This window comes from Epinephelus fuscoguttatus, linkage group LG21 (assembly GCF_011397635.1).
Source record: "Epinephelus fuscoguttatus linkage group LG21, E.fuscoguttatus.final_Chr_v1".
In the NCBI taxonomy this organism is placed as follows: Eukaryota; Metazoa; Chordata; class Actinopteri; order Perciformes; family Serranidae; genus Epinephelus; species Epinephelus fuscoguttatus.
Window position 1 is genome coordinate 18,880,929 of NC_064772.1, and position 11,290 is coordinate 18,892,218.

The 11,290-nt window shown below is 41.9% G+C and overlaps 1 protein-coding gene across 1 annotated transcript; it reads left to right on the top strand.

Moving 5' to 3' along the window:
- The first annotated feature begins 216 nt into the window (after positions 1-216).
- On the top strand, positions 217-11,155 carry pcolce2b (procollagen C-endopeptidase enhancer 2b). The gene is made up of 9 exons (XM_049564586.1): positions 217-444; positions 737-845; positions 1,246-1,501; positions 2,692-2,816; positions 3,932-4,068; positions 4,164-4,327; positions 5,334-5,417; positions 8,634-8,801; positions 9,143-11,155. The coding sequence occupies exons 1-9, from the start codon at positions 311-313 to the stop codon at positions 9,271-9,273; spliced, it is 1,308 nt and encodes a 435-aa protein (XP_049420543.1). The 5' UTR covers positions 217-310; the 3' UTR covers positions 9,274-11,155.
- Positions 11,156-11,290: the final 135 nt, after the last annotated feature.

Here is an 11,290-nt window from a genome sequence, read left to right on the forward strand (position 1 = left end):
ATATGTTGCCTGTGCATATGGTCCACAGTGGCTGGAATGCTAAACCATTCATGCATGACTTGGAGTCAAGTTTTTTCATGCCAACTCCTTCAAGGTTTTTCAGGCCAGGTGCCGAGACCTCACACCCTCCCTGCGCGTTTTTAATGTTTTTTTTTTTTTTTTTTTTTTTTTGGAAAAAGCAGCAGCCAGTGCTCCGTCCCTCCTTCCACGCAGAACAAACGCTATATTCATCTGCTCCGGCTTGCAGTTACTGAAACTCCCTGCAGGAACTCCTGGCTACTTTACTCCACCGTCTGAGCTGCTGAACACAATGCCATTCATGCCACGGGGCGAAAACAGGCGCAGAGCCTGCTCCGTTAACCAAACAATGTGGAGAACATGCAGTGTTTTTTGCGCATGGAGTCTACTGTTTTTGACAGAGGTCTGTGCGCAGTCCCAGCGGAGGTACGCCTTTATTTACTTTTTTTTTTTTTTTTAATTAATTTGAAAGCTTTATGGGTGCGCAAGGTGTCAAGGATCTCATGTAGCGTGTGGAGGGGCAGCGTCAGTGCACTGGAGTTTATGAAGAGGAATATTCTGCAGTCTCCTGCCTCCAGTCAGGACATATGGCGAATTGAATTACATCTTTGTTCAATCAACCGCATGCTGGCGTTAACCTTTATTCATGTCTATTGCTTTAACACATCGTCATCATTTGATATATTTGCAAACAGAAAACATTCTTTCCCTCCTTCAGACCATCCTTCACATGCGGAGGAAACATCACAGGAGATTCTGGAGTAATCGGGAGCCAGGGGTACCCAGGAGTTTATCCTCCTAATACCAAATGTGTGTGGAGAATCACAGTGAGTCCACTTTCATATTCATCTATTTTGCTGCTCAGAGCCTAGAATAATGATGAAGATAAAATGTATAGCTAAATTTAAACACATCAAACAGCTGTACATTATAATAATATGATCCACTGACTCCAAACTCCTAATTTCCTTCTAAAAATACTTAACCACAGCTGGCTCAAGGCAGTTTTTGCTGACTGGCTCCATTACTGTATGACAGTCAAGGTCATATGTGGCAAAGTTACTGTTAAGATATGTTAGTAGCATATGCATGTGGAGAATAGTTCTAATGGACATAACAGAAGTAAGAAGCCAGATCATGTATGGGAGGTGTTTATTGTCACATTTCATTGCTCACACTAATAATGATATTGATATGAAACCCTCAACACTCTCTGTTCCCACCCAGGTCCCTGAGGGTAAGGTGGTGGTCCTCTCCTTCCGCTTTATTGACTTGGAGAGTGACAACCTGTGCCGCTACGACTATGTGGATGTTTACAGTGGCCATGTCAGTGGGCAGAGGCTCGGTCGCTTCTGTGGGACATTCAAACCAGGAGCCCTGGTTTCCACAGGCAACAAGATGCTCCTGCAGATGGTGTCTGATGCCAACACAGCTGGGAGTGGCTTCCTGGCTGTTTTCTCTGCTGCTCACCCACATGAGAGAGGTAGGCAAACTTGGGGAAGAAGATGCTTTGAGACTACTTTTGGCATGCTGGCTCCTAATGTCGCTGTCCTGCACTTTGGTGCCAAGGTTGCAGGGGTAGCAGCTGTGAAGAGAATATCTTGCCGCAACCCAAGCATGAAATACAGAGCCACGTGGGACTGTGTCTCAGCCATGACTTCACCCCATAAAGGAATCTGATACTGGCCTCGGAGTGTGTCTGTGTTGGCACAGGGTCAGTCTTTAAAAAGCAAATTAACAAGGCTGTATAATATGAGTGGCTCGGTGAGGTCATCGCATGATACTACAGCATCCAGACAGAGAGAGAGAAAATGACCCCCTTAAGTAGGATTAATTTAACACTTTCAAGGCATGCAGACACACAGAAAAACAAAAGAGGATGTAGTTTTTCTTCTGCGCAGTGAAAACCAGTGACCTTTGGGGGTTTTGACTCATCAGAAGCAGGAATATCTCAACATTTCTCACAGTATGATGTGGAATTTCTCACTGGCATTTTTCAGAGGGCCTTAGGAGAAGGCACGGGTCAAAAGAGGTCAGAAGTATCACTTAGATTTGAACGAGCCTCTTCCTCTCTGCAGGGTTGCAAAGTCACGTCTACAGTTATTGTGGAATTTTAATGGCTGGGTCACTGTACCCAAGAGGCTGTCAGCTGCAGTGGACAATGCCTATTAACCAGCCCGTCTTGCTCTTACACAATAGACAGTAGCAGGTAGACCGCTGCCATATTGTGTCTGAGCATTGTCAAACCTGCACAGCAAAACATTTGTTAAGTGTCTATTTTTGTCACAAATTATACTTCTTCTTCAAACACGTTGGAAAGGAAACATCAGCCTAAGTGTACGTTGCAAAGAAAACACGTCTTTAAAAAATGCAGCTCTTTGCCAGTCTGACAAGCTTGTGAGGTTATTGAAATGGTGTTTCTCAGATGCTGGGAACCATGCTGCCTTTTTTTTTTTTTTTTTAACTGTCCACTGCTGCGCTGGACTAATGAGTGACTTAGGCTGCACATAATGACAAAGAAGGCAATGATAAGTGATATTAAGGAAGTGGTTAATTGCAGCATCGCATGCCATTTCCTGCCTTTTAAATGATAATGAATAAGGAACAGGAATGATATTTTGCAGATTATTCCTGGTGACTTTCAAAGATTAATTTTCAACTGTCGCTCTACAGGGGACCAGTACTGTGGAGGCAGATTGGATAAGCCTTCAGGGACTTTCAAAACACCCAACTGGCCTGAGAAGGACTACCCAGCTGGTGTCACGTGCTCCTGGCACATAGTGGCACCAAAGAACCAGGTCAGGATGTTCAAAATGATTGAATCTTTTCTTAATAAAAGGAGATGTAGACTTCTGAAGAAGAATACAGAGTAAGGTACACTGGCCTATTAAACAGCTTACCTGTTAGACAGATTAAAAAAAACTCCGTGTACATGTGTCCACAGTATCATTGATGCTCCATGCTAACATTGCACAAGGCCAAGATGTGATGTGGATTTTGCAGGCATATAACTGATGCTGTGTCTCAAATCACGTACTTCTGTACTTACACTTAATATTTTGAGTGCATAAGCGTGTTCACACTGAGAAGTATGGAAAAATGCAGTGCACTATGAGTACCCGGATGGTGCACTCAAAACGGTCAAGAAGTTGAGTGTGGAACTATGGACACTTCTCGCCCTCAGTGGTCGCCATCTTGGCTACGTAGCGGAAGGGGAAGGACCACTTTTCAAACTGGAAATGGCGGCCGAGGACAGTGCGACTGTGAACATTGCTGCATTGTACAAATACGTGTTGTACTGTTGTCAGGTATAAGCCAGCAGTATGTTTATTGGGTTAATTTAGCAGTCTTTAATGATTTGGTACCGCAAACAATAACGTGAATGCTAATGCTAGTTTGCTAACTAGCTAATTTGCGGTCGTCATTTCCGGTAGGTGCACAACGGCCGTGTTTGGTTTGAGACAACACTACCCTGTCGAAATTTGCGCACTACGCCAATGTGCACATAGTATACTACATGTAAGTGTACTAATGGAAGAACACGATTTGAGACACAGCATTAGTCTCACTTGGGAAATAAAGCCTTAAACCTGTGTAACAAGTTAACACGGCACTGCATGTGGAAAAAGCTGTATTTGTGGTTTTAGCATAACAGCTCCTGAATTGTGGGTAATGTAGATGTCATATTTTCACAAGGAAGACGTTCTGTAGTTCTGCTGCACAGATCTTTATCCTTTTTCTTTTAAACTGTCACGCTAAATCAGTGGAGCACTCTTTAATGGCTTAAAGTGTAATGGGTGTGGGCCAAGACTACATCATCCCACAAATGATGGTGGCACCCTTTAATCAAATACCCTGATAGCCTTATTACAAGCTTTTGCTTGATGAAAGAGGACTTTGTCTCCCGCTGCAGATTATTGAAGTCAAGTTTGAGAAGTTTGATGTGGAGAGAGACAACTACTGCCGCTACGACCACGTCTCCATCTTCAACGGGGCGGAAATCAACGACGCCAAGAGGATTGGCAAATACTGCGGAGACAGCCCCCCAGCGTAGGTGATTCTGTCATAAGGATTTTCACTGAAGCATCCATCCTGTGAACTCCTCTCAGTTTACACTCAGTCTGCTCGTCTGCTTTCCTCCACAGGCCGGTGTTCTCAGACGGGAACCAGCTCCTCATCCAGTTCCTGTCAGATCTCAGTCTGACCGCAGACGGCTTCATTGGACACTACAAGTTCAGACCAAAGAAATTCCCCACCACCACGATACCACCCACCACTACCACGCAGCCAGTCACCACCAGGCCCATACGTAGGTAGCAACTTTTATCTAATAAAAACCTCTAGAGGAACTCTAACATCTGTGTTTGTTGATGTAGCTATGAGGCACACTGGCTCTGTACCACTGGATTCTCTTGCTAACATGTGGGTTTCACTTTAAACACAAGGGACATCTGCAATCTGCTTCTGATAGCAGATCTGGGCAAGGAAAAAGCGGAGGGAAGTGTACTGCTAGAGTCATCTTCATACTGCTTATAGTTATGAATCCTGAATCAAAGCTGCTGTACAATACATGTGGATAAGTAGTTAACATAATTAAAACCCTCTGTTTACATAAAATAGGTTAAAGCGGTCTGTCAAACAAACAAAGAAGTCAAACTAGCGGGTTGTCACAGTTTGGGCTGCAGTTTTGATGCATCCTCCTCCTCTGTAGACAGAGAGTAGAACATACTGTACCGGAGACTGCAGGTCCTATTAAAGATGCAGCCAACAGCAGCACATGTTCAAACACAACATATGCTAAAACTGTCTTCTGCTCACATCTCTCTTGTGTACACAGCACAAGTTCATATACAGTGTGGGCATGTGCCCGCGCCCGCAATCACAGCTCATTTTCATAGTCAAACTCACGTTCCCACACACTGTTGTTTTTTCCCTTAGTCAAGCCAGGCTATTTTGGCGCCTCCCTGCCATGATGTAATACTGTGACAGCGCTCTCTGGGTGACTTATCATTCCTGACTTTCCCCCTCTCCTGTTAGAATAATATTTAGACAGTCACCTTGTATTTTCTACAGACTCTTTATTATCTCTAACTCTAAAAACAGATGTTCGCCTGCCACATTATCTCGCTATTCTACACACTGCACATTGTCTCTGGGGCTGACAGCCATTCATTAGGAGACACTTTTGTGTTACTGAGAGTATCCTGTAAATAAACCACAGTTAAAACAGGCGCAACCGTAACATACATGCTTGTATCACTGGCAGGCGAAATTACAGAGAGTGAATTTTCTTTTGTTTGTGTGTGTCCCTGCAGCTCTGAAGTACTCCGTAGCTCTGTGCCAGCAGAAATGCAAAAGACGAGGAACACTTGAGAGCAATTACTGCTCCAGCAATTTTGGTAAGGACATCAATGCTTATTGCAATTTATTTAAACCACATTTCCCAGCCTTGCAAATGTTACAATTGAACATGTTTTCTGCTATTGTACATACAAGCACAAACCTTAACAGTACAGATTCATTAGAGATTTACATCAGCAGCCAAATCTCCCCTAACAACCTCTTTACAGTCCTGATCATGTCGCTATCTTTGCTTCTATGATTTCTCCCTGCACATCTCAAAGACTTCCTTGATAGCCTGTCAGGAAGTGAAGGAGTGTATACAGTAGGACACAGTTACCTCCAGTGTAAACACCCACGTACACTCGGCCTCTAACCGTGGGCAAACTGTTGATAAATGAGCATGTTGATTCAGGCTCGGCCTTCGTTTGCTACTCTCTCGCTCTCTGATGTTTACCACATGTGTTCGACTGGCGTTTCAAAGAGTTCACTTGGATTTGCATCGGGAACTGAGGATAAGGCGAGCGACGTGGTGGTGCATGTGGAAAGAGATGTCGTGTGATGTGGTGGCGGGGTCAGCACCCAGTGTGTGGCATCACATTTTAATGAAGTGGCGAGACTGAAAATTGTTTGTCTTATCAACACTTAAAGCCATGACAGTTGGTATTGTTTAATCCAATGAAGTGATAAACGCACTTTGAATTGTCAAAAGCAATTTGCTGGTTTATGTAACAGTGGCATCAGATCTAGTGAGAATACTGAAGCAGGCAGTCCTCTGGCTATTCTCATCCCTGTCAGGAAATGAAACCGTATGCAAAGTCCAGACATATTGGTACCATCAGTGTAAAGAATCCTGTTCATGCTGAATGAGACGTGATTCCCTCTCACTCCACTGGCTCCAGTCATGGCTAAATGTCATATCCAAAAACAAAACAGTGGGGTGTTTTTTTGTATTTTTGGAGACGTGGTGAGACTAAACAAGAATTGACTGAAACTTCATCCTGCAAATTTGTCACTTTTGTTAGCAAAACAAAAGACAAAAAAAGAACTGGGAGTTACAGGAGGTAGCAGCTCTGCATTTGGATAAGTTAACCTGTAAGATGATTTATCAAGGAGTTTAAAACTTTAACTTTTCTGTCTTTTTTGTTTGTGTCCAAAGCAAAAACTGAGGTGCTATCTGTTTTATCTCTATATTAGATTGTATAGTGTATCAGTGGTTCCCAACTGGTCCAGCCATGGGGTCCAGATTTCTCCTTAGTCAGTAGTTCAAGGTCCACAGTTTAATATATGCAGTGTCATACTTGCATTTGGCCATGCCATCATGTTAGTTTGTAGTCTCTGTCAAGTAGCTGTCCACTCGTCAGTCACTCTACAGCAGGAAATGGCACATCAAAATGAAAGCTAAGCACCAGAAATTCGCTGTACTTAAAAATAAAGTGTGTTTTTTACAACCTTGACATGTGACTTGCAGTCCATTCAGAATGGATCTGTGACCCACCAGTTGGGAACCACTGCTATATAACATGGAGTGACCCCTGCTCCACTGACTCACATGAAAAATATTTTAGCTGTCTGCTGGACCATTATGATATCACACATTTAGTTTGGCCTTGTCGCAGACAGGGCCATATCCTGGAAATGCTTATCTTTGAAAGTCTTAAAATTACAGTAAATGATATCCTTGATGTGTTCTCTGAGTTTTGGGAAGGAGCTATTAGCTCATGGATGGTCAAAGGGGGGACTGTTGAAAGCCTGAAAGGCAACGTTGAGAGTCTATGCTGTTAATTCACCATGAAGTCTTTACAGACAGGCTGCACTATACACTATAAAGTAGTAGGCACACATTGTTCACATTTCTTTTCTTTCTTGACTAACACTGTTTTAGGTTAAATTCCCCACTGTAAATCTCAGGCTCCCATTTCTCTGATGTTCAAACATTTGCTGTAAATTCCTCACACTGCACATATTAGCCCTACATCTCTTACGTTTGTGGTGAGTCCATGACTTTTGCTCTAGAGCCAGGTTGACCTTTTTGGCTTTTGGTGAAATATCTTAACTATCAGATAGATTGTACTGAAATTTGGTGGAAATATCCAGTGCGGGCAGAAGGCAAATCCTTGTGACAACAATATCTGATTGACAATCATGGTTCCCAGAGGATGAATCCAATGGACTGTGGTTGCTTTGGCACCACCATGAGTTTTTTTTTTAAATTTCTCAAAAATTATTAGACGTATTGCCATTTTATTTGGTACAGACACTGAAGCCTCCCTCTGGATGAATTGTGTATTTCAGGCCTGTGTGTATATGACGACAGAGTGAAAAAATGAATTTCCCCTCTGTGATCAACAAAGTATATCTTCGTCTTCTTCTTGTAATAATTTTGATGATCCCCGACATTCCCATCAGCCTTAGCTGTACTTATTAGCGCATGTCAGCATGCTAACATGCTAAATTAAGATTGTGACCATTGTAAACATCTGCTTGTTAGCGTTGTCATTGTGAGGATGTTACCAGCACATGGGAGAAGTTTGGTTTCAGGGCTTTCTGCCAAAAATCTATTCCTTTTAAACCAAACCATGATTTTCCCCCCCTAAACTTAACCAAGAAACCCCTTTCTGGCAGAAAGCCCTGAGGGAAAACAAAGCACTGGTCTGCATAAGCACAGCTTCATGTGGCTATAGAATCTTGTGAATCGTCTGTCTAATATGAGCCTGTAACATCCTTCCTGTACTCCTTTGGTTTTTCAAATTCTCATCATGTTGTTTTGTTTAAAGCTTTGGCTTTTGTTCTAACCACAGCCCAGAAACAGCACTTGCCAAGTAGTGATGATTTTGTAGTTTATAGAATCAAAACTCACATCTCTGCATCCATCTCTAGGCTTTCACTCTTGTGTATAAGAAAACAAGGTGTGTTTAAGTTCTAGTGTGTAGGATTTAGTGGCATCTAGAGGTAAAGTTGCAGATTGCAAGCAACCTAAACTTCTCACACTACAGTGGCCAAATTGCAAATGGCCTTATCCAGAGCCAGTGCTTGGTATGTCCGTTCTGGGCTACTGTCCAAACAATGTCGTCTCATTCTAAGGTAGCAAAAACACAACAATTCTTAGTTTCAGGTGATTACACTCTAAAGAAAACATATTATGAATATTAGATTCCTTTTCTTCCAATAAGTCCTCCTAAATCCTACACACTGGACCTTTAAGCATTGTGGATGTTCAGCACTTGTGCATGAGTTTATTTTTTATGATCTATGTGTATGTGTGTGTCTGACAGTGATAACCGGGACTGTAATTACTGCGGTGATGAAGGGAGGAAGTATGTATGCCACTGTCTCTATCATCAATGTGTACAAAGAAGGAAGTCTGGCCATCCAGCAGGCAGGAAAGACCATGAGCACCAAGATCATTATCCTGTGCAAGAAGTGTCCATTCATCAGGAGAGGTAAGTTTATGGAGTGCAGGCAAACTGGCAAAAAGAAAAGATCCATATCTAAATGATGATAATCAGCATGCAGTTCCTTGTTGACTGTTTTGAATAACCTATGGCTCTGAGTTTGCCTCCTTTGCTGTGCCGTCACGCTCAGTTGATAGAGCTCGCTCCAAAGTGTGAGGTGAGCGGCAGAACTCACTGTCCAAACAGTCAGAACATTAAATACGTTTATATGGATGCATATAAACATATGCTATACAGACCTGCCATGTGGAGATTCTGATATTTGGCCTTCCTGAATGTCTCTGCCGTTCCGCCACTGCATTCAGGTTTTTTTTGTGTGACCTCAATAGGCTTGAACTACGTCTTCATGGGCCAGGTGGACGAGGAGGGCCGGGGCAAAATTGCCCCTCACCACTTTGTCATGGCCTTTAAGACGAAGAACCAGAAAGGACTCAACGTTCTGAAAACCAAGCGGTGCTGAGTTCCAGTAGCTATGAAGATCTCCATTGGGCAGGCTCAGCTGTGGATGGAAACAATTAAGCAAAAAAAAAAAAAAAAACATCTCCTTCTCAACAACACAAACACAAGCCACAACAACAGAACTGAATCTGGATGCAGAGACGCCAGCGCAAATCTACATGATTCATTCAGTAAGGGGCAACTTAGATTTTTTATTAATTTTGCTGCGGATCGCGGCGTTTTTAAGAATAAACAAGAAGACATTAAGTACTTCCGCTCCGTCTGTAATTAAAGGAACAGTGTGTGAGATTTAGGGGGATTTACTGGCATCTAGCGGTGAGAATTACAGATTGTAACCAGCTGAAAGTTCTCCCGGTTAGAATTCCTTCAGCATTTATTGTTCAGGAGATTTTTACCATGAGCTGAATTATCTTATTAGGTCTCTTCCTCTGCAAAACAAAGGGACCAGGTGATTAAAACCAGTAAAAACTCTGAATAAAGCAGTTTCACGTTACAAATCAGTGTTTTATCAATGCTGTTTGGCATGTCAGGGACGGGATTCTCACTCGGCACCTATGAATGTGTGCTCACCTTATTTCTGATCCAGGAATTCAGGAAGTTTTTACCATGAGCCGAGTTATCCTCCTCTGCAAAAGAAACGGACCTGGTATTTTAAATGAATAAAGCAGTTTCATGTTACAAATCAGTGTTTCTCTGATGCCATGTGGTGTGTCAAAGATGGGCCAGTAGCCCAGCCCCTGCTAATGTGCGCTCACCTTTTTTGTCTGATAATTTATAATCCAGACGTTCAGGAGATTTTTAGTGGGAGCCGAATTATCCGCAAAGGGCACTTCCTCTCCAAAACAAACTGACCCAGTGATTAAAACTGGTAAAAACACAGAATAAAGCAGTTTCACATTAAAAAATCAGTGGTTTTCCGCCACTGCTCGTTGCTGCTAGGCTGCTAACTACAGTGGCCAATGCTAAAACCTGAGTGGTCCTCTCTAGAGCCAATTTTTGGTTTGTCCATTTTAGGCTACTATAGCATGGCTGACTCCCTATGTACTGTAGATATAAACGGCTCATTCTAAGATATTAAAAACACAACATTTCACATTTCCAGATGATTATAGACTAAAGAAAACATACCTTTATATTATATTTCATTTCTGCCAATATCCTCCTAAATCCTGCACACTGGACCTTTAATAAAAATAGTAAGTTAATCTGTTTTGCAACCTCAGATTAATCAGCAACACAATTAGCTGAAGTTTCCATCCATACTCAACCCATTCTAACTCTGCCTAGTCACGTTCCTGTCATGCCCCTGGCAGGGATTTAAATCGTAGCCAGCAACAGGAGCCCAGAATAGGGAGAACAGCAATTCACAGAGACATGTCTCATAAAACAAACATTAATCAGACTGTTTAAAATTTTCAGTGTGCACATCTGTTCTGACATCCTATGATGGCACTATTCATTTCAGATCTTTCCACATTCTACTTTTCAGTTGTTTCTCTGTGAGGCCATGGAGCGCAAAGTAAATAAACAATGGGATTTATTTTTTAATATGCATTAAGCAATGTATTAGTATCCATAGGGGACTGGTCACAGCTGATTGTTATAGTTTTACTGATGGCATTAACAACCTGCAGTTATTTTTCTGTGTTCAATTTTAATGGCTAGGATTTGGAAGTTTTTAAGTGGTGATAAAAAGTGCAATATTTAATATATATATGATTCTTTTTGGAAGATTTTTATGCTGGGAGGAGGACCTTCCTAGCTAAAGCTCTTTTTTTTTTATTTTAGTTTGTTTACAGATGCAAAGCACGCTTTCAGCATACATCATTTACTTGTTTTTAAAGGCAGTATTATGAAATGAAAAATATTTTCATATGAAAAAAGTCTGTGAATATTATTTATATTTTATTGTTTTCATCTTCCCAAATAAAACTCCTTTAACGTGTTGTTTTTGTTTGTGTGTGTTTGTGCTTTCACCTGGAAACCAAATAATGCCAAATAATATGTGACTTGGTCTG

Excerpts from the sequence above, each read along its gene's own strand:
- pcolce2b (XM_049564586.1), top strand. The coding sequence starts at position 311 with ATGCCATTCATGCCACGGGGCGAAAACAGGCGCAGAGCCTGCTCCGTT. Across the intron at positions 445-736 it reads TGTGCGCAGTCCCAGCGGAG|ACCATCCTTCACATGCGGAG; the intron begins GTACGCCTTTAT and ends TCCCTCCTTCAG. Across the intron at positions 1,502-2,691 it reads TGCTCACCCACATGAGAGAG|GGGACCAGTACTGTGGAGGC; the intron begins GTAGGCAAACTT and ends GTCGCTCTACAG.